This window comes from Cnephaeus nilssonii (genome assembly GCF_951640355.1).
Source record: "Cnephaeus nilssonii genome assembly, chromosome: 6".
NCBI classification, from domain to species: domain Eukaryota; kingdom Metazoa; phylum Chordata; class Mammalia; order Chiroptera; family Vespertilionidae; genus Cnephaeus; species Cnephaeus nilssonii.
The window spans coordinates 52,457,938-52,482,266 of record NC_137077.1 but is presented as its reverse complement, the minus strand read 5'-3'; the positions used below and the strand labels follow the sequence as shown (position 1 = coordinate 52,482,266).

At 37.6% G+C, this 24,329-nt stretch overlaps 2 protein-coding genes across 2 annotated transcripts; both read right to left on the bottom strand.

Moving 5' to 3' along the window:
• On the bottom strand, positions 1-5,162 carry LOC307101052 (olfactory receptor 6C65-like; the record flags this gene model as incomplete). Its single annotated transcript, XM_079773778.1, has 2 exons — positions 1-635; positions 5,147-5,162. The coding sequence occupies 2 exons, from the start codon at positions 5,160-5,162 to the stop codon at positions 1-3; spliced, it is 651 nt and encodes a 216-aa protein (XP_079629904.1).
• Positions 5,163-8,493: 3,331 nt separating this feature from the next.
• Positions 8,494-9,435, bottom strand: LOC307101490 (olfactory receptor 6C65-like; the record flags this gene model as incomplete). The annotated part of the gene is made up of 1 exon (XM_079774484.1): positions 8,494-9,435. The coding sequence occupies one exon, from the start codon at positions 9,433-9,435 to the stop codon at positions 8,494-8,496; it is 942 nt and encodes a 313-aa protein (XP_079630610.1).
• Between the last annotated feature and the right edge of the window lie 14,894 nt (positions 9,436-24,329).

Genomic DNA, 24,329 nt, shown 5'->3' with positions numbered 1-24,329 from the left:
TCATAACGGGTAGTGTTTGTTTGTCAACAACATATTTTTGGGAAAATCATTAAGGGCCTGTTTCACTTGCTGGTTTCTTAAGGTATAAATACAAAGATTCAGCATGGGAGCAACAGAAGGATTAAGTACTGCTACCCTTTTGCTCAAAGTCACATATTCTTTTGCAGATATTTTTACATATATGAACATGCTACTCCCATAAGGAATGGAAACCACAATCATATGGGAGCCACAAGTAGAAAAGGCCTTTTTCCTTTGCTGGACAGAGGAGATCTTCAGAATTGTTGGAAGGATGAGTGTGTAAGAGAGAATCAACAAGGCCAAAGTTACCATGAGTGTGAATACTGCTAAGAAAAATACCATAGGATCTAGAGACTTTGTGGAAGCAATCATCCACAAAGGAGAAGAGTCACAACTGAAGTGGTCAATAATGCTCAAGTCACAGAAACCCAGTTGGAGTCCCATAATCACAGAGGGACAGATAATGAGGAAACTAGCCAGCCAGGAGTTGATTACAAATTGGTTGCAGACTTTGTTACTCATGATAGTTGTGTAATGTAGAGTTTTGAAAATTGCCACATAGTGATCATAGGATAGAAGAAAAAACTCTGTAGAACCAACAAAGATAAAAAATGCTTGTGTCAGACAACAAAGATTGCGGCATAGGTAAATACCTGTATTTGCTGCCTCTCACAACCACATCAAAACTTCAACTAAAAGACAAAACAAATATCATCCAGAATCACAGGAAAACTGGCTGAGTGGAAGTTCTACAACTTGAAGGAAAGAAAAAAGCGCATTGAGACTGGTAGGAGGTGCGGAGGTGCGTAAGTGGGGAGGTATGGAGGCGCTCGTGCAACAGGCTGGCAACTGGGTGCATTGTTGTTTTCTTCAATTGGGAGGGAGCTACAAGCTCCCAATTGCTCTGAACTCCAGTTTCGGGCGAGACTCTGGGGACCCATACTCATGCAGGGAGAAACTGGACTGTCCGGCATTGGATCTGAACATGAGGGTGGCTTTCTCTCAGAGGTGCTTGCAGTGATCATTGTTCCTGCACAGGAATGCGGGACAAAGAGACCTGGGGACCTTTCTGGGGCAGGGCTGACTGGCAGCCATTGCTGTTTGCTCTGCCTGGTGATTCCCTGGGACCCCGCCCCACCCAATTTACAACCCCACCCAAGCTGTGCGCACAGGCTTTTGCATATGAATGTCCTGACATTTTGAAACTTAAAACCTAACAAACAGCAGCTGGGTCAGAGAGCTCCTAAGCCTCCAAAAGAAGGTCTAAGGTCCTTCAGCAGCAGCCTGCATTGATTCACAGCTGGTCCTCAAACAAAGAGGAGGAATCTGCAGATGTCTCTGTAGCTCCTGCTGGGTGGCCTCAGGTAGTGGCTGACTTTGCACCTCCTTGGGGATCCAAGAGCCAGTGTACCCAGTGGTCAGTGTGAGACCATACCAGATTGCAACTCTTCACATCCATAAATGACACACTCAAGGGACAGACTCAGTGAGCACCAAAACACCACTGAAACAAGTCCTGCCCCATAAGGGTGTCTCCAGCACAGCAGTTCTCCCATTGTAGACACAGCTGGTTCTCACAGCCAATTTGCCTGGAGGTCAATTCCTCCCAGTTATACCAACAGCAATCAAGGCTTAACTACAACAAGACTGTGCACACAACCCACAAAGGGTGCACCAAGAGTGTCCACCTCAGGTAATTGGGGTGGCTGAGCCACTGGGCCCTATAGGACAGCTAGCACACAAGGCCACTGTATCAACACAGGGAAGCAGCCAAAATGCAAAGACCAAGAAACAGGTCACAAATGAAAGAAATGGAGGAAAGCAAACTACTGGATATAGAGTTCAAAACCACGGTTATAAGGTTACTCAAGAATCTTCTAGAAACCTCTGAGAAATATAGTGAGACCCTCAAGGATATGAAAAAGGACCAATTAGAAATTAAGCATACACTGACTGAAATAAAGAATAATATACAGAAATCCAAAAGCAGACTAGAGAATCCCAAGAATTAAGTCAAAGATTGAAATGCAAAGAAGCAAAAAACACCCATTCAGAAAAGTAAAAAGCGAAAAGAATCCAAAAATATGAAGATAGTGTAAGGAGCCTCTGGGACAACTTCAAGCGTACAAACATCCAAATTGGGGGTGCCAGAAGAGAGAGAGCAAGCTACTGAAAACCTATTAGAAGAAATAATGACAGAAAACTTCCCCTACCTCATGAAAGAAATAGAGTTACAAGTCCAGGAAATGCAGAGAACCCCAAACAAGAGGAATCCAAAGAGGACCACACCAAGACACATCATAATTAAAATGCCAAGGACAAAAGAAAAAGAGAGAATCTTAAAAGCAGCAAGAGAAAAACAGTTAGTTACCTTCAAGGGAGTACCCATACGACTGTCAGCTGATTTCTCAACAGAAACTCTGCAGGCCAGAAAGGAGTGGCAAGAAATATTCAAAGTGATGAATAGCAAGAAACTACAACCAAGATTACTCTACTCAGCAAAGCTATCATTTAGAATTGAAGGTCAGATAAAGAGCTTCACAGATAAGAAAAAGCTAAAGGAGTTCATCACCACCAAACCAGTATTATATGAAATGCTGAAAGGTATTGTTTAAGAAGAGGAAGAAGAAGAAAAAGGTAAAGATAAAAATTATGCATAACAAATACATATCTATCAACAAGTGAATCTAAAAATTAAGTGAATAAAAAATCTGATGAACAGAATAAACTGGTGAATATAATAGAATCAGGAGCATAGAAAGGGAGTGGATTGACAATTCTCAGGGGAAGAGAGTGTGGGGGGTGAGGGAAGAGATTGTACAAAAATCTTATACCTTTTGGACAAGGACAGTGTGGGGGGTAAGGGCATAGGGTGAGGTGGGAACTGGGTGGAGCAGAGCTATGGTGTGGGGGAAGAGGAACAACTATAATAATCTGAACAATGAAGATTTATTAAAAAAATAAAAGTAAATAATAAAAAATGCTTGTGTCACACAAGCCTTATAGAAAACAGTTATATCTCCTGTAGTGATGCTGACCAAAAACCTGGGAATACAGACTGTTTTCAATGAAATTTCTAAGACAGAGAAATTCCTAAGGAAGAAATACATGGGATTCTTCAAATGGCATTTGATAGTGTTAACATGAAGATGGTCAAGTTTCCAGTGATACTCAATAAGTATGTGAACAGCTGAAAGAAGAATGTCACAGCTTGTAACTCTGTGTCATCCCTAAGTCCCAGAAGAGTGAATTCTCTAATTGATGTCTTAACTCTAAATTCTTAGGTCTGTAGGGAAAAGTTATCATAGATGTCCACTCCTGATATGATTTTAAATGCATTTGTAGTGTTCTTATTCTGCAAAAAGAACAATGAAGCATGCAGTAACAAAGAGACAGCATAGTTCTCCATTAAAATTGCAAACTCATATCAGCAATTAATTTGCTTTTTTACTTAACAATTTTAGATTTTAATCACAGCTTTTATAATTCCCTGTTATACATTTTTGATTAGTTACTTAGTACAGAGAAAGTTGTTTTTTTAAAGTCATAAGAATGGGTAATAATGATAAATATTGGTTTACTTCATTGTGGAAGTAATTAATTTGGGAAGATTAAAGAAGTTATTGAAACATATAGTTTTGGAAGCCGCCCTTTGCCTTCACTAGCAGAGGGGTGTGGACAAGGAACTCAGAAGGCTGGTCAACCTTGAAGCTCTGAAAGGTCAGAGCCAACCACCCACTGTTTAGTTGAGACAATGGTAGCTGAAGCAACTTCCACCTTTTAGTTTTATGTAAATTCTGGCTGATTGGCTATTATTGGAATTGACTGCCTAAAGGCTATGGGTGTATCTCATAGTCTTAATAAAAGGGATTGCTAGGCTGGAGCAAAGTGGAGTCCTTCCCCTTGAGTTGGGCTCCCGCCTGGCCCCCAATATTCCCAAATTTATACTTTCTTGTCTAGTCTCTTTCATTTGTGTGTGGCCTCCTCCAGAGCCCGATACCTGAACCTGAACCTGAACCCTGAACCACGCGGGACGTGGGGGGGACAGTCACAACTGGCAGCCCAACGTGGGGCACTCACAATATAGTATTTTTGAAAACTTAATATTCATAAAAGTCTGCTTGTTAATTTTGCCAGTCAAAAATTTATTATTGAGTAAGAGTACAGTCATTCTCTAAATATGTCTTGGTTTCTGTTTATAGTAAAAATTGAGCAGAAAATACAATACTGGTGGGCAATTCATTGAAATTCATTGCCATTTGCCTTTAGTCTAAAGGGATTCTATTTGCTCCTTTTTGACTAAAATTTGCACAACACAATGCCAAACCTTTTTAATATACAATGTTGTATAGTAAAAGTTCCATTTTGTATCTTTAAATATAATCAGACATATAAATAATGAAAAAAATAAGAACATTTTTTGTAAGATTAAATAATTATTCTAGAAAGTTGTTACATTATAACCTTTATCAAGCTCACCCTTCAAAAATAATAATTAGATAACTTTTCTGTTTACCAAACTGTAGTTTTGGAAGATGTGAGAGAGAAAAGAAATATATTGAAAGAAAGAAAATAACAACAGCAATAATAAAAATAATAAATTTTATGAGAAAATGTAATGGATTTTATTATTATTGTTACATTCATTATTATTTATATTATACCAAAGATCTAATTAGCCTATAACCTGTGTCCCAAAATGCTTTGAGTAGGTTCTGTTAAGAACCTCATTTTGAAAATGATGAAATTGAGGTACTGAGGGGGTATGGAACTTGCCCAAGGTTACATAAGCAGTATGTGTAGATAGGTTAGCATTTGGTCTGTTTCCTACTGCACCATTCCTAGTGCTTAACACAGATTCTGATTCAATTTTATTTGATGAATTAAAACACAAATTAATGATTGAATACTGTGTATGCAATCCATATTAGAACTGTTCTCAAACCCCAAAGATTTCTGTAGCTATGAGGGCATACCTCTGTATTCATGAATCAATAGTTCTGAACTAGTCAATCCTGACATAAAGATACCAGAAGTGGTGTGTGTCAACAAAATGGGAACCTTAGGTAATGAGAATTTTTGAATCCTAGGGAGGTAGGTACTCAGTCTCCTGAGAGATCTTTACCTGTGTACGTCAGCATGGTGTGCTGCTACCCACACTGCCATTTGAGACAACATGTATGGACCTTGAAAATATTATACAAAGCAAAATAAGTCAGTCAGAGTAAGTTAAGAAGCATATGATTTCACTCACATGTGGGACATAAAACTGAAACTCATTGGCACAGACAATAGTGTGGTTGTTGCCAAAGAGAAGGGGGTTGGAGGTTAATAATGGGGAAAGAGGACCAAATGTATGGTGATGGAAGATGATTTTACTTTGGACGGTGGGCAGACAGTGAAAAATTTATCAATTTTGTGATATTCTTAAGTAGCCAGGTTTGGTTTCATTGATATATAAATTTTTATTTTTCTGGTTTCTATTTTATTGATCTTTATTATTCACTTGCATGTTTTGTGTGATACTAGAAAGAATGAGTATTCTGTTGATGTTGGATTGAATATTCTAAAAATTTCAATTAGATCAATTTGGTTCATAATGTTCAAGTCTTCCATATCTTTACTTGTTTTCTTTTTCAAAATTTTTTTGTAAGTTATTGAAAGTATTAAAACATCTGACTCCAATTGTGCATTTGAGTGCAAAATTCAACTATATAGTGTTAAGTTAAACTACATTTGTCAAGCTGGTTGATTTGCAAAGGTTGGTTGGTTTTGAGTATGTAACTGGGAAAAATCAATGAAATAATTCTGTAAAAATCTATTGAGTATACAGAATTTACAATGAAGTTTATTATATATTTTATTATTTGTAACTTATATTTGTAAAATTTTTAATATGTCTGTGTATTCTTTTCTGATAACTAGTTGTTAAAACTTACTAGCACCCTATTTCTTTCTGCCTATATACATTGAAGGACCTGGACTTTATTGAGCACTGGATTGCTAGAGTAATGTCTCCATCAATGGATGCAAAGCAAGTATTTGGATTTATGTAGAATCTCCAAATTAACAACTGCAAAAATGAAAAGCCTTGTCATGCAAAGAGAGAGAAAAGAACGTAATTCTGGAATAGTAGGAGAATTCATGTCTGTGCTGCCTGATAAGAGAGTCCATTATACTCTCGGTTCTCACTGAAGTTACCATCAAATTGAGCAAACACTTTTTACAAGCAAATGTAGCAAATGTTTTTGCTAAGACACAAAAATGTAAATATCATATGGATGGTTTAGACATTAATACTCTCCAACACTTCATTAATTTTCACCTGTGTTTGATTAAGGTTAACCCTGTTTCTTTAAGTACTTGTTAGAAGAAGTCATAGTTTTGAAAAACTATTTTTACTGATTTCACAGAGGAAGGGAGAGGGAATAACATCAATGTTGAGAGAGAATCACTGATGGGCTGCCTCCTGCATACCCCCCACTGGGGGTTGAGCCTGCAACCCTGGCATTTTTCCTGGATGGGGATCAAACGGTGATCTCCTGGTTCCTAGGTTGATGCTCAATCACTGAGTGTCACCTGTTGGGCAGAAGTCACATTTTAGTGATGAGAATCCAAGCACTGAGAATTAAAAAAAGGGGGAGGGGCTGGACATCTTTTACTTTTAACAATAAAGTAAATTTTAAAAAAAATAAAATTTTTAATAAAAACGAATATTAAGGAAGAGTGTTCTCATGGTAAATAAAAAGATGTTATATGTTCATGCATCAATTGTGAAATAAGATCGAAAAGAGGCAAATGGATGAATATTGAACGAAGTTTGTTCTTAAAAGTATAAAGCTATATTTAAGAACGTTTTATAGAAAAGATGTGCCTCGAGATTTGAATAGAGGAAACACTTAAATCTACACCATTGTTAACGAAAAAAAACCATTGAAACCTGTAAAGAATTTTGTGAGTTTATTTGAGCCAAACTGTCGACATATGCCGGGAAGCAGAACCTCAATGAATTGAGATAATGCTCCGTAGACTGCAGGGTTACATCTATATTTATACATTGAAATCAAAGGAAAGGGACGTAGGTGAGTTACATGAAATCCATTGGTGACAGATTAGGGAGGTGGGACAAAGCAAAGCGGGGAAACCTCTGGGATAGGGTAAAAAGTGAAATGATGGACATGTGCTTCTCTTACAGAGATGGATACAGGATACTTTAACGTAATTAACAGTTGACAATTAACTTGATAACAATGAGGGAATGTCCCGGTGCCATTGTTGTGCCCTGAGGGGTCCGGGGTAAAGGAAGTTACAAGTTACCCAGACATCTCACAGACATCTCACAGATATGTTATCTTAGAGGCAAAAAGGCAAATGGGCTCAGTAAAGAAGATCTAAGTTGATCTTTGTCAGAGAAGATATCGGACTAGGACATGACTACCCACTATAACCTGTTTGTAGTTAAATATTTAATTTTCAAACCATCCTTTGTGGTTATTCCAGGTCTCTGAGTTTGCAAGACTGCCACGCAGGCATCCCCTGAGCTTGTCAGGTTAGCATGTGGCTCCTTTCGTCCACACCATCAATGTCCACAAAAAATCTGAATGAGAGAGATATATTTTAAAAATAATGAAACCATTCAAACAATCAAAAACATTTTAGGGTATCATTGACATACAATGTAAGAACTGTCTGGGAGATGGAAAGCATATGGTTTTAATTACAAGAAAAGTCAAAAGAGAGGATATTGGATCTTAAGAAACCAAAAGACAGTCCAGGTTATTCCCAAGGGAACCTCAGATGTGCTCCAGGCTCAGCATAAACAAATTAAAAGAAAGTGATGGGCTATGGAGCAATCATCAATGTAGTTTATCAGAGATGTTTTCTGGTAAGAGCAGTGGGGTCCAACAGAAATATCAATACCACACTTGTGGTAACTTTGAAATTTGGTCCAAAAAAATCATTAAACAAGATATGTTATAATATTAAAGGACGGAATTGACATTGAAGAGATAACATCTATGTCCCAAGTAGCATAGATAAACATTCATAATATAAAAATCATAGGAGAGATGAGAAAAAATATAAGGACATTAAATTTAGGAGATTTTATCTCCAGAAAATCTTATTTTAATACTCTGTGCATATCTACTGGTAGAAATATATTTTTAGAATTCCTTGGTGACAACTTTATTTAACTTTTGATTAGTGTCCAAAGGTAAAGATCTTTTAAACTAAATTCTGGCATTTTAAAAAAATGTCATTCTCATCTATATAACATCAAATTAATCATGCTCAGAAAAATTTCAGGGCATGTAAATTTTAAAACATAGTTGAGCCAAGTGAGGTCAAAATGGTATAAATAGAGAATAAAACTTGAAGGAAGAGGAAATATAACAGTGGATGGAGAAATATAACAATACTAATACTATATTAGGCATACGGTTTCATTTAAATAAAGTTCAGGACATAAATTTATGATGAAAATTTATTTGAGAAACATTTCTTGATGAAGTTCTTAAAGGACTGCTTTACCTGCTGGTTTCTTAAGGAGTAAATAAATGGATTTAGCATTGGGGCAACAGAGGTATTGAGCACTGCTATACCCTTGGTCAAAGCCACTCCTTCTTTTGCTGAAGTTTTGACATACATGAAAATGCAACTTCCATAAGAAATAGAGACAACAATCATGTGTGAGGAACAAGTGGAAAAGGCCTTTTTCCTTTGCTCAGCAGAGGGGATTCTCAGAATCATTTTAAGGATGAATACATAGGAAAGAATCACTAATGTTAAGGTTACCACAAGAGTTAATACTGCCACAAAAAAGGCCAGGAGCTCTAGCAGTGCTGTGTCTGTGCAGGAGATCAGTAGTATGGGAGAAGAGTCACAGGTAAAGTGGTCAATGATGTTGGAGTCACAGAAATCCAGTTGAAGTCCCATGATCACAGGTGGGAAGATAATGAGAAATCCAGCCATCCAAGAACTAATTACAAGCAGGTTGCAGATTCTGCTATTCATTATTACTGTGTAGTGCAGTGGCTTACAGATAGCCACATATCGATCATAGGACATAGCAGTCAAAAGGAAAAATTCTGATGAACCAAGGAGAAGAAAGAAAAATTCCTGGGCCATGCAAGAATTATAAGAAATGGTCATATCCCCTGTTGCAATGCTGACTAGGAATCTAGGAATAGAAACTGTTGTAAATAAGATTTCTAGAAAAGCGAAATTCCTAAGGAAAAAATACATGGGTGTTTTGAGGTGTGAATCTATCAAAGTAAGGGTGATAATTGTCATGTTTCCAGTTATACTCAGGATATATGTGAAAAATAGAAATAGAAAAATTAAAACATTTAACTCTGGGTCATCTGTTAATCCCAGGAGAATGAACTCTTTTACAGATGTTTGGTTTTTCATTTCTTATTGTTAACTTCTTCCACATCTGTAAATGCAAATAGAAAACAATGATTTAGTGAGTACAGGATTTTATTTTTAAAAACACCTCTGCTGGCTTAAAAAATACTGTATTTACACTAATAAAAGAGAAACATGCAAATTTTCCATACCTCTGCTACGCCCACAAGCCATGCATGCCCACCATCCAATCAGGAGCGAGTATGCAAATTAACCCAACCAAGATGGCTGTGACCACAGAGCAAGCAGGAGGCTTGGGTTTCCCTGGCAATGAAGGAAGCCAAGCTTCCCGCCCACCTGGCCGGCCTTGGCCTCCACTCAAAGCTACAAAGTTTCAATTATAGAAGATAAATAAATCCCAACAAAAATGGCGAAAACCACAGAGCTGGAGAGAGCAGGAGGCTTGGGTTGCTCCCTGTGATGGAGGAAGCCAAACTTCCCGCCCACCATGGCTGGCCCTGGACTCCGCTCAAGGCTACAAAGTTTCAATTATAGAAGATAAACAAATACCCGATACCAGGGCCTCTACTTGGGTCCCTGGGGGTGTGGCTGGCCTGCAAACCACTACAGGCCCTTCTTCCAGGCTGTCTCATGCCCCAAGGGAACCCCCACCCCGATCTGGGACACCCTTCAGGGCAAACCAGCCGGCCTCCACACAATCACCAGGCCTCTGTCCTATCTAATAAAGGAGTAATATGCAAATTGACCATCACTCCAACACACAAGATTGCTGCCCCCATGTGGTCAAGTTGGCTGCCCCCATGTGGACACAAGATGGCTTCCACAAGATGGCTAGCAGGGGAGGGCAATTGGGAGGGACCAGGCCTGTAAGGGAGGGCTGTTGGGGGCAATCAAGCCTGCAGGGGAGGGAAGTTGGGGGTGACCAGGCCTGAAGAAAGGGCTGTTGGGGGGGACCCAGGCCTGCAGGGGAGAGCAGTTGGGGGGGACCAGAGCTGCAGGGGAGGGCAGTTGTCGGGGACCAGGCCTGCAGGGGAGGGCAGTTAGGGGTGACCAGGTCTGCAGGGGAGGGCAGTTAGGCATTAATCTGGCTGGTTGGGGAGTGGTTAAGGGGTGATCAGGCTGGCAGGAAGAAGTGGTTAGGGGAAATCAGGAAGGCAGGCAGGCAAGATGTTGAAAGGTAGCAGTCCTGGATTGTGAGAGGGATGTCCGACTGCCTGTTTAGGTCCGATCCTACCGAATTCCGTGCATCGGGCCTCTAGTTTAATATAATGGGCCAATAAATTAGCTACCAAGTTTTACAGAATTCTGAAAATATATGTGAGCCAGGGCAGAGAAAGTTATAGTTAGTATCTGCCTTGTAGATCACTAGACATTTAATATTAAGTGAGTCACTTGATAGGTCTAATAAACACATCTGTACAAGAAAAATATATTTGACCAGCTGGTGTGGCTAAGTGGTTGAGCATTGACCCATGAACCAGGTGGTCACAGTTCCAATACCAGTCAGGGCACTTGCCCTGGTTGAGAGCTCAATCCTCATTAAGTGGTATAGACAGCCAATCAATGATTCTCTCTCATCATTGATGTTTCTGTCTTCTTCTTCTTCTTCTTCTTCTTCTTCTTCTTCTCTCTCTCTCTCTCTCTCTCTCTCTCTCTCTCTCTCTCTCTCTATCTCTATCTCTCTTTTCCCCTCTCTGAAATCAATAAACACCTATTTAAAAGAAATGAAAACATTCTTATCAAATGTGTTTTACTTTCTCTTAAAAATTTGTTCATATGTGTATGAAAATTAGGTATAAAATGCAAAACATTATATTAGTTTTATTAGAATACTTTACAATGACCACATGTTATAACCATTCTTTGAAAATGAAACATTTTAAAATTTATTTTTTAGAGTGTTTTTCCCCCACAATTTTCTGAGGATGTTTCATGTCAGGCCTACCTATATAGATAATTAATAACAACAAAAGACTCAGGACCATCAAAAGTACACACACACACACACACACACACACACACACACACACACACACATGAGTACATATATATTACTAAATAAGCAAACAGAATGTAAATTTATTCTTTATGAATTCAATGATAACCTATTGCTTTTTAGAAGAGATTCTAACAGCCAAAGTTAAGGGACCTAAGTTACTGTATATGCTGATTAGAAATAGGAAAAAATAAATGAGGTGTGAAATGAAAAAATTCTTACAATAATATAATCCCATGTGGAAGCAATTTGATTGCTGAAACCCAAACACTCTGTTGCCTTACTTTAATTGTCAGTGTTTGTTGCTTAATTTGGAGCATTTCATAGATTTCACAATTTGTTTCTGCCTTTGAGTTCCTTACGTAATAACATACTTACATATTGTGTTGGTGGAACTTGGCGAGATGATCCTGGTTGCATAGAGTGAGATGGAACATATGGAAGAATAAGTCCAGTACAAAACTCTTCTTGAAGTAAGGAAGCCCTGATAGAAAGGTGACATAGTCCCAGTTGCTGGTAGAAGGTGCTACATCCAGACTGTAAACAAAGTATTCAAGAAGTCTTGCAACTTGTGATCAAGGAAACTGATGAACAAAAATAGATCCAGAGACAGAGAAGCATGGAACAGAGTGTCAAACCCAGAGGGAAAGTATGGAGGGGGTGTTAAGAGATGAACTAAAGGACTTGTATGCATGCATAGAAGCATAACCAATGGACACAGACACTAGGGTGCTGAGGGTATGTTCTGGGGGCTGGGAGGGGCTGGGGAGATGTCAATGGAGGGAAAAGGTGACATACGTAATACTTTAAACAATAAAGACTTAAAAAAAAGAGTTGGTGACATTGTGGCTAAAGCTTTTTGGGCAGTTTCAAGTAGTTAATCTATGTTAAGTCTGAAAGACTGAAAATAGAGCCCTGTCTTAAATTTTGAACTGATGACACAGCAGAATCAGAGGCTATATTTTCTTGGAATGTGGGTAACACCATCTAAAAAACCAAATATATAAAAGCAAAAGAAAAATGGGGGCTCAGGAAAATATTTAGCAGTAAAATTGGTAGAGGTGAGAAAGTTCTGTATTTTCCTGGTTAATTAAGTAAAGCTCTTAGTTCATAAGAAAAAGGCTCAAATAAAAATCCTAGAGGAGTCCACAGGCAGAGAAATCTCAGACATATGCCGAAGCAATTTCTTCACCGATACCGCTCCTAGGGCAATGGAAACTAAAGAGAACATAAACAAATGGGACTACATCAAAATAAAAAGCTTTTGCACAGCAAAAGAAACGATCAACAAAACAACAAGAAACCCCACTGTATGGGAGAACATATTTGCAAATGTTATCACTGATAAAGGTTTAATCTCCAACATCTGCAGGGAATTTATACAACTTAATAAAAGGAAGATAAATGATCCAATATAAAAATGGGCAATGGACTTAAATAGAATCTTTTTGAAAGAAGACAGAAGGAAGGCCAAGAGACATATGAAAACATGCTCAAAGTTACTAATTATCTGAGAGATGCAAATCAAAACGACAAAGCGGTACCATCTCACACCTGTCAGAATGGCAACCATCAACAAATCAACAAACGACAAGTGCTGGCGAGGATGTGAAGATAAAGGAACCCTCCTGCACTGCTGCTGGGAATGCAGACTGGTGCAACCACTGTGGAGAACAGTATTGAGTTTCCTCAAAAAACTAAAAATGGAACTCCCATTTGACCCAGTAATCCCACTTCTAGGAATATATCCCAAGAAACTAGAAACACCAATCAGAAAGGATATATGCACCCCTATGTTCATAGCAGCACAATTCACCATAGGTAAGATTTGGAAACAGCCTAAATGCCATCAGCAGATGAGTGGATTAGAAAACTGTGGTACATCTACACAATGGAATACTACACTGCTATAAAAAAGAAGGAATTCTTACCATTTGCAACAGCATGGATGGACCTGGAGAGCATTATGTTAAGTGAAATAAGCCAGGCAATGAAAGAAAAATACCACATGATTTCACTCATTTATGGAAAATAAAGAACATTATAGCCTGATGAATAAAAAGATAGATACAGAGGCAGTAAAGCACTGAACAGACTGTCAAATTACAGTGGGAAGACTGTCAAATTACAGTGGGTGTGTTGGGAGGGGGGAAGAGATCAACCAAAGGACTTGTATGCATGCATATAAGCACATCAATGGACACAAGACACTGCGGGGGGTGGGATGAGGGCATGCGACAGGGGTTAGGGGAGGCTGGGGGAAGGTCAATGGGGAAAAAAAAGGAGATATATGTACTACTATATGTAATACTTTAAACAATAAAAAATAAATAAAAAAGAAAAAGGCTCAAACACATGAGTGAACATTAAGAAATAACAACTATGGAAAAGAGGTGAGATTCATGGCACAGGAGTAAAAATTTATGAGAAAGGAAATTCTCACAATATAAAGAACTATCTCCAGTTGCACAATCCAAAGCTAGGCATTTAGTTAGCTCTTCTTTTCCAAAATTTACATAAAAATAACATTTTAACCTGAAATGCTAGAAAAATCTTACTTGGTCTTAGTAACTTTAGTAAAAGAAAGATGGATTATGATATATATATATATATATATATATATATATATATATATATATATATATATATTTTTTTTTTTTACCTTCTTTACCTTCCAGCAGGAACCCTGGTTTTCTAACTAGTGTTTTGGAAACAGAGTGGCTTTATTTTATTTTTTCCCTCAAAATAGTCACAGGGGATTCTTGCAAAGAAATGGAATTAAAATGTCACTAGAGAGGAATGCTACTGATGAATACACTCTAAATTGAGTTGAATAACTTTAATTAGGTATCCTTGGGAAATTATTATTTTTTAAAAATTAAACACCAGGGACGTGTATAGTACAAACAACAATGAGGAGTTTAAACCCAGCACCTTAGACTGCTTGGCCATGTCATCAAAACCAAAACCTGGCAAGGATAACACACGCACAGAAACCTTAAGAGACCAGTTCCTCTGATTAACACAGATGCAAAAATAATAAACAAAATATTAGTAAATCAAATGCAATAAAACATTAAAGAATACATCAAGATCAAGTGGGGTTCATTGCAGGGGCACCAGGGTGGTTCGGCCGACTCAAATCAATCAATGTAATATACCACGTTAACAAGATAAAGGAAAAATACTATGATCTTATCAACAGATGCAACATCCATTTATGATTAAAACACTCAAGAACATGAGCATAGAAGGAAAGTGCCTCAACTTAATAAAGGCCATATATGACAAACCCTCAGCTAATATATACTAAAGGTGAAAAGTGTAAGCTTCCTCTAAGGAACAAGACAACGAGGTACACTTTCCCATTCTTATTGACCAGAGTCCTGGAAATCCTAGCCAGAGCAATAAAGCAAGAGAAAAAAAAAATAAAAGGCATCCAAATTGAAAAAGAAGTTGAAGTGTCACTTTTTGCAGATGCCATGATTTTATATAGAAAACCCTAAACACGCCACTCAAAAAAATACTATTAGAAACAATAAACAAATACAGTAAAGTTTCAGGATACAAAGTCAATGTACAGAAATCCAATGCATTCCTATATAGTAACAATGAAATTTCAAAAAACAAACAAAAAAAAGCAATTCCTTTTACAATTGCATGAAAAACACACACACATAGAAATAAAGGTTGTGAAATACCTATATGCTGACTTCTACAAAGAATTATTAAAAGAGATTGAAAAAGACACAATGAAATGCAAAGATACCCCATGCTCATGGATTGGAAGTACCAATATAGTTAAAAACTGAAGACTTGTATAGCCTTTAGACATTCTTAGAGCCCATCTAAACTTTCCTGTTTGAATTTGAGCCCATTTATTTGTGTTTGTTATTTTTTATGGCCTTCTGTAAGCAAAATTCTGAACCAAAGAGTATAGATCTTCTACCTAAATGTGAAACATAAAGACTTATAATTTCCGTTAAGTGGTGACTTCATGTATCCATGCAATTAAATACTATGGAGCAAAAGAGAAATAATCCAATCATACATACAAATACATGAATGAATCTCAAAAACATTTTGCAAAGTGAGAAAAGTGAAGCTACAAAGCTAAATACTATATAATTCCTTTTCTACAATATTAACAAACAACACACACACACACACACACACACACACACACACACACACACTAGATCAGTGGATTATTCAATGTCTGTGGATGAAGGGTAGGGGTTGACTACAAAAGAGAATAAGGAAAATTTTTGGACTGATGGATATATCTATATCTATATCTATATCTATCTATCTATCTATCTATCTATCTATCTATCTATCTATCTATCATCTATCTATCTATCTATCTATCTATCTATCATCTATCTATCTATATATACCTTTTAGTATGCTTGTGTATGCACAACTGCATACATTTGTTGAGATCTATAAAAGCATATATCTGAAATTTATTGTTTGCAATGTTTACTTCACTACACCTGACCAGAAAACAAAACAAAAACAAAGAGTTAATCTTGATGGTGTGAAAAACAGTGCCAGTATATTTGATGTGTCTTTTGAGATCAACATGTTTTGAGACAAAAGCTGAGGGTTTCTATGTTATTGATGGTTTTGGTACATTAACCTGGGAAGTAGATGTATGTATTTTTGGGGGGTTATTTTAAATTGATATCATTGACTTCATATGCTTTACTCTATGTGGAACACATTTAACAATAAAAAGCAAAACATTGGGATGTGAGAGTTTTATTATAAATGTCAATATTTCTATCATATCCAGATTATCTAATTTTGGATCTACTTATGTTTTAATAAAAATATTAAATTAAACTTTAAAATAAGTCACAGAGTTTATTCTCAGATTATTTTTAGATAGAATCAATTAAAAGCTGTAGTGTTTTTCACTTATGAATGTGTGTGAATCTTTTTTGTGTAGAAAACTGACTTTGAGTTCCAGCTCTTCCCCTTACAAGCGTGACATCTTTTGAAATTTAATTCTACTGGAGTCCCTGTCCTCTCAGTCTTTGCAATACTGTGTGATCATAGGAACATCATTTTATCACATGGTTGGTGGTTGGGGAACAGGGGAAACAGGAAAGGCAAACTGATTTTGTGGGAATCCCTTGTCACGTCCTGCGTGATTCAGGGTTCCTGTTCAGGTCCGGTTTCTGGAGAAGGCCGCAATCAAAATGAAAAGAAGCTAGAAAAGAATCAATTTGGGTAAATGGGGGGCCAGGCGGGAGCCCACCTCTAGTGGGAGGACTACTCACTGCTCTGGCCTTTGCCATCCCTTTTATTGGGGTTCTGAAATACATCCACATCCTTTAGGCAGGAAATTACAACAAAAGACAATCAGCAAAAATTTACATATGATTAACAGGTGAGAGTTTCTTTAACTACCAATGTCTCAACTAAACAATGAGTGACTAGCTCTGACCATTCAGAGCGATTAAGGTTGACCAAAGCATTCTGGATTCCCTTTTCACATTTAACTTTCAATGTCTCAATGTTCGGTTTCCGGCATGATTTTACTTGGAATATTGCATTGATAATAAGATGATTGTGAATAATAAAAAATAATACAATATAGTGATTGTGCAATTTTAAATGCTTTTTGCATTGTTAGCGTTTAATACACGGAACTTATTGTGATCCATGTTAATGCAGTTTGGGTTAGTAGTTCATACTTTGGCCTAAGGTTTTCTTGGTTGTTGTTATCAAAATAAAAACAAAACTTTTTGCAATGCTATTGCATGAGTAATACTGTCCCTTATATGGTTATGGAATTGACTACATAATATTGTTCCAAGGCTTATGATGTGTCCAGATTATGTAATTTATATGTTGAATCAAACCTCCAGGCTGGACACTGATTTCAGTGTGCTTTTAGAAGATTCATTTCATTTTGGAAGAGATGAATCATTTGCTAAATATTTTAAAGAAATCAGGAAGCAGCGACCTAAGAAATGGGGCAGCTCTGAAGACAGACCTTTCTTCCCTGACAGCCTCTTCTCTCCACTTCCCACTTTCCTGATTAGTTTTAAAATACCTGCCATTTTATACCAAGCCATCCATATTAATTCAAAGTATTCTCTGTTAAGGCAGCTCAAGGGTGAATATAATGACATTCTCAAATGTGCAAAAAGGCTGCCTGGGAGTCAGTCTTTGGAGAATAATACATTCAACCCCAAGTATGGCTAAGGACTGGTATTAGAAGAGATAATTTTATCTATTTAAATTCATTCCATATTTTTCACCTGATGTCATAATGTAATTCAAAATTCCTGCATGTAGTTTATTTCTTATTACTACCTCATCCTAAAACTGACCTTGCAGCATTTGGCCTTTTCTCATTGCTTCTCTGTACCATCTATCTACTTACATTCCCCATCTTCTGAAAAAACTCACAATGAATTATGTCTCTTAAACCAGATTCGTGAATCTCATTGCTTTATTTTTAGCCCAAAACTTGCAATTTTTGCCCTACTCTCACCTCAAGTAAATTTCAAATTTCTTGAAAATGTCTTCTTGTGTTTACTTTTTCATCCTCAATACTAACATCTTAGTATTGGATCTTACCATTCTTTGTTTGGACTATTGCAAAACCCTAATCTTCCCTCATTCTGCCCTAGGGCATTGCAACCAGAGTTATTTTTCTACGTACTAAAATCCTTCAGTGATTCTCCTTTATTATAAAAAAAACCCCAACTTGGTGCTTAGAAGCAGTTTTAGGAAGTTTCTGAAATTGAGAATGATAATTTTTAATGTTAAATGTCACTGTGTGGTTATTATAGTAGTGCCAATATGTGACTCACAGTATATGTAGATGAGAGTTTCCTCTCTTTATCAAGAAGCTAAAGACCCATTGTATTATAACCTTCAATTCATCTAAAAAATACATGCATGTACTCCTGAAGCTCCCAAAACTTTATATAAAGATTGAATTTATTTGAACTCACACACACACACACACACACACACACACACACACACGCGCAGCGCTGCGCTGCGCGCGCGCGCTGCGCTGCGCGCGCACGCGCGCGCATTTTTGTGTGTCTATAAATTTATATATATTATAGTATATATTTAAGTGCAAGTATTTGCATGTATAAATGTATATGTGTATACATTTATGTATATGTCTATATCTAAGTACCTCTGGGGAATTTATTGATAATATTTTAATGTTTTTTTCTTTTTTCTCTTCCTTTATTAAATAGTGAAGTATAGGAATATTGAATCTATTGGGAAAGAAGAATTTTCCTCTACCCTACAAAGGCTCCATTGGTGGTCTATTAGTCAAATTTATTTGAGACAGATTAATGGGGGAAAACAAATTTAATTTTGTATATACAGAAATGTTACATGCTTGAGAGGTTTGAAGACAGAAAGGTACAGTGAGGTATAGATGCCATTTTGAATTAAGGAATGGGGCAGGGGTTGGGCCTTCAGAGGGAAACTCAAAGAATAAGAAGAGTAGTTCAGTAAGTAGATGCTTGTCCTGATATACAGATAGGGCATAAATATTTATTTCTGGTAATAACTCTTATTATGAGTAAGGTCCCCCAATGGAGAAGTTAAGGTGTCTTGTGAGAACAGGGTTTTTGTTTAAATTAAAGTTGTTGGGGTGACATTGGTCAACATGATCATATAAGTTTCAGGTATGGGTTTCTATGTTACAAGAACTGTATATTGCATGGTGTGCCCACCACCCAAAGTCAAATCTTCTCCCGTCACCATATATTAGGACCTTTTTCTTCCCCACTTCCTTGTAACATGGTTAATAATATAAAGTTTTGCCTCATTCAGACTGCATATTGCTCTTATCTAAGAGTACTCAGCCTCTTTAACTTAGAAAATCATCAGATCACTCAACTTTATAAATCAATGAATTTCTTAAGAAATATTTAATGCTTTTTAAATAATCTCCTTAGTAAAAATAAAAGGAGCAAAATTTAAGCAATTGAATATGCTATAAAATCTATTCACATAGTTCCTAACTAATGCATAATTTGTAACAGTAATTCTTTCATGAGGAGTTTGTTTAATAGTATGTTTGGCCGCATAAAGAAAGAAAGCAAACCATGCTTTATTCAATATTCTCTAAATGTTATTTCAAATGAAAATTAATTTCATTTGGCTATTCCACTCAAATCCTTATTCAAAGCAAAAACTGACATTCTTCCTGTGCTCTTAGGCAATTCCTCCCCTGTCTATTCACCATTATATTTTAACTAGAGGCCCAGTGCAAGGAATTCGTGCAAGGGTAGGGTTCCTAGTGGATGCTGGCTGCTGGCCAGGGCTTTCCTTCATTCTGTGCTGCCCCCTGATGGTCAGGGCATGTCATAGCAAGCGATCGAAATCCGGGTCAGTAGAACTGCCAAGGTGACACTTTGCATATTAGGCTTTTATATATATATATGTAAGGAGGGATTAAAGATAGAATCATTAAAAGACTATATTAAAACATTTCCCTGAGCATTATATGAATTAGAAGTAAATAATTATGAAAAAATAGATAATATAAAATGTAGTTATAGAGAACTGAAACATGCTATCATCACTCATGAGTTACAAAGTTGCTTCTAAATAAAAAAAGGGGGTTTACTTCTTATAGAAACTCAAGTGAGTAAACTATCTTAGAAAAATGTTATAACATCTGTTCTATTCTTCCTTAAAGGAACTTAATTAAGTGCAGGAAGTCTGGTTATGATCAAGGCAGAAATATGATCGACAGTAAAAAATAATTTGTGTTTTATGTTTCTATTCTAATTATCTAATTTTTTGCTCACTTTTCCTTCTGAGTATTTTTATTTTTTTAAATTAAATCTTTATTGTTGAAAGTATTACATATGTCCCCTTTCCCCCACTGTTGACCCCTTCTAGCCCACCCCTGCCCCGACCCCAGGCCTTCACCACCCTATTGTCTGTGTCCATGGGTTATGCATATATGCATACAAGTTCTTTGGCTGGTCTCTTCCCACTGACCTCCCCGCCCTCTGAGATTCAACAGTCTTTTTGGTGCTTCTATGTCTCTGTATCTCTTTTGTTCATCAGTTTATTTTATTCATTAGATTCCACATATGAGTGAAATCATGTGATACTTGTATTTCTCTAACTGGCTTATTATTTTTACATTTAAGACAAAATAAGGGTTTCCAAAATTTTCTTATTGCTTGATTGCTACTGAGATTTTATGATCAGTAGCTTTTAATGATTATAACTTTTTCTTCAGTCAATCGTCACTTGTTATTTTGATACCAAGGGACTCAATAGTCCATGAATAATTACCACCCTGTTGAGAGCATTCTGTAGTATCCAGAATTTGAGGAATGACCCTTGGGAATATGAGTTAATGAAGTTCAAATTTACAATAATATTAATAAACTTATATTCTAAGTGACTATTTAACTTTATGCTTGTCAGAGTCAACTTTCAAGATGATTATTCACCAATGAAAATAACTTTGTTTTCTATCATCACAACACAATAATGTGACAGTAATTCCATGTAATTAAAAAATGTTATGGCACAAATGTATTTTGTGTGATCATTACATATGTATAATTTTTCCTATGTTCAAAAGAAAAGTATTTTTGAAATATTATATTGTGATATTAAATATGAGTATACCTTTTGAAACCCTCTAAAAACATGACTTCCAAAATATGTCTGATATATTTCTCATGACACATCATATTTGCAATCAAAGCGTTATTGTTTCACAATACTTTAAAATAGTATTTTACTTTGCCCTGGCTGGTGTGGCTCAGTTGGTTGGACATCATCCCATGCACCAAGAGGATGTCAATTTGATTCTCAGTCAGGGAACATGCCTGGGTTGCTGGCTGGATCCACAATAGGGGGCATGAAGGAAGCAGCCGATTGATGTTCTGCTCTCACATCAATGCTTCTCTCTCTCTCCCTTTCCCTTCTTCTCTCTCTAAAAATCAATAAAAACATATCATTTCACTTTAAAGCATAAAAATAATTCTTTTGGAAAGATTTATAATGATTTTCATATGTCTACATTTATTGACTTAGAATATGAAAATCAACTTCTTTAAAGAATTTCCTATCGATCAACTTTCTTACCCTCTTATTTTCCTCTCTTTACTTCTCTCCTGTGTACCTACTTACCCACCCTATATAATAAAACCCTAATATGCAAATTGACAGAATAGCAGAATGACCAGCAAAATGACTGGTTGCTATGATGTTCACTGACCACCGGGGGCAGATGGTAAATGCAGGAGCTGCCCCCTAGTGGTCAGTGAGCTCCCACAAGGGGAGCGCTGCTAAGCCAGAAGCTGGGCTCATGGGTGGTGAGTGCAGAAGGGCTGGAAGTGGGCACCTATCACGGGGCAGGGCCTGTGATGGCTGGAAGTGCCCAACTGATACGTGGGTGGGGCCCGTGGTAGGCTGTAAGTGGGCACCTGATCTGGGGGCAGAGCCTGCGATGGCCGGAAGTGGGCACCTAATTTTGGGGCTAGAAGTGTGCATGTGATCAGGTTCTGGCCTCTTGATGGCCTGAAGAGGGTAGGTGATCTGGGTGCAGGGCCTCGTGTACATTTGAGAGTAGAGCTGAGTTCCCACCTGATGTCTGCACCCCTCTTCATAAGGAGTCAACACACTTCCCCTTTCAGACTGGTTTGAGGATCCTGAGGGTGTAGGCAAGACCTGGCATCTAGTGACAGGCTGGGCCCTGGCTTAGCTGGTCCCTGGAGCTGCAGTGGAGCTCTGAGTCTGCTGTTCACCAAATGGGTTTTCCAGGGGATGAGAGATGTGGCCAGAGGAGGTGGGGTGGCGTCAGGAACTTGTGCCAGGTGGCACCCTGGCAGAGCCTTGTCTCAGAGAGCCAATGGAGCTAGTCAGCCCGTTTGAGGACCCCGAATCAATTTCTTTTAGAGGTACAATAAAATCTGCCAGGGGAGGCAGGCTGGCAAAGCTGGACACAGGGAAAATTATGGTATTTTGGAATCTAAGTCACAGGCGGGGAGCTGAGGTGGGGTGTTCTCCAAACATGACCCTTGGCCAATACAGGGGGATTCTGTCAAAGATACCAGCTGTGAGGGATCCAGGGACAAAGAGAGCAAGTGCCCAGAGGCCCAGGTGCACATTAAAGAAACCTGTCCCCTGGGGGTGAAGGAGAGGTTTGGTAAGAAGGATGGAACCCATCATGGCAAATGGCCACAAGTGAGGGTGCTTACCCAGAGGTCACAGGTAAAGGATTTATAGGCTGTGGGCAACCAAGGATTCCAATTCAGGGAGGAGGGGGGGAGGGGGGGCTCTTGATAAGCCAGAAGTGGGCACCTAATCTGGAGACCAAAGTGGGCATGTTATCACGTTCAGGCCTCCTGATGGCTGGAAGTGGGCAGCTGATTAGTGTGCAGGGCCAATGATGCCCGGAAGCGGGCACTTGATCTGGGAGCCTGAAGTGGCCATGTGATCAGGGTGGGGCCTCCTGATGGCCTGAAGTGACCACCTGGTCAGGGGGTGGGGCCCGTGATTGGCCCGAAGTGGGCACCTGATCAGGGGGCACTGCCATGTGATGGCCTGAAGTGGGCAGGTGATCTGGGGGCGGGGCCTCGTGAACCATCAGCTGCAAAGGAGAAGAGTCACAAGTGAAGTGGTCAATAATGCTCAAGTCACAGAAACCCAGTTGGAGTCCCATAATCACAGAGGACAGATAATGAGGAAACCAGCCAGCCAGGAGTTGATTACAAGTTGGTTGCAGACTTTGTTACTCATGATAGTTGTGTAATGTAGAGTTTTGCAAATTGCCACATAGTGATCATAGGACAGAAGAAAAAACTCAGTAGAACCCACAAAGATAAAAAAATGCTTGTGTCACACAGCCTTATTGAAAATGGTTGTATCTCCTGTAATGATGCTGACCAAAAACCTGGGAATACAGACTGTTTTCAATGAAATTTCTAAGACAGAGAAATTCCTAAGGAAGAAATACATGGGATTCTTCAAATGGCATTTGATAGTGTTAACATGAAGATGGTCAAGTTTCCAGCGATACTCAATAAGTAGGTGAACGGCAAAAAGAAGAATGTCACAGCTTGTAACTCTGTGTCATCCCTAAGTCCCAGAAGAATGAATTCTCTAATTGATGTCTTAACTCTAAATTCAGAGGTCTGTAGGTAAAAGTAATCATAGATGTCAACTCCTGATATGATTTTAAATGCATTTGTAGTGTTCTTATTCTGGAAAAAGAACAATGAAGCATGTAGTAACAAAAAGAGACAGCATAGTTCTCCATTAAAATTGCAAACTTATATCTGCAATTAATTTGCTTTTTATTACTTAACAATCTTAGATTTTAATCACAGCTTTTATAATTCACTGTTATACATTTTTGATTATTTACTTAACACAGAGAAAGTTGTTTTTTTAAAGTCATAAGAATGTGTAATAATGATAAATACTTAGTTTACTTCATTGTGGAAGCAATTCATTTGGGAGGATTAAATAAGTTATTGTCACATAGTATTTTTGAAAACTTAATATTCATAAAAATCTGCTTGCTAATTTTGCCAGTGGAAAATTTATTATTGAGTTAGAATACAATCATTTTCTAAATATGGCTTGGTTTCTGTTTATAGTAAAAATTAAGCAGAAAAATACAATACTTGTGGGCAATTCATTGAAATTCATTTCCATTTGCCTTTAGTCTAAAGTGATTCTATTTGCTTCTTTTTGACTAAAATTTGCACAACACAATGCCAAACCTTTTTAATGCACAATGTTGTATGATAAAAGTTCCATTTTGAATCTTTAAATATAATCAGACATATAAATAATGAAAAAAATAAGAACATTTTTGTAAGATTAAATAATTATTCTAGAAAATTGTTACATTATAGCCTTTATCAAGCTCAGCTTTCAAAAATAATAATTAGATAACTTT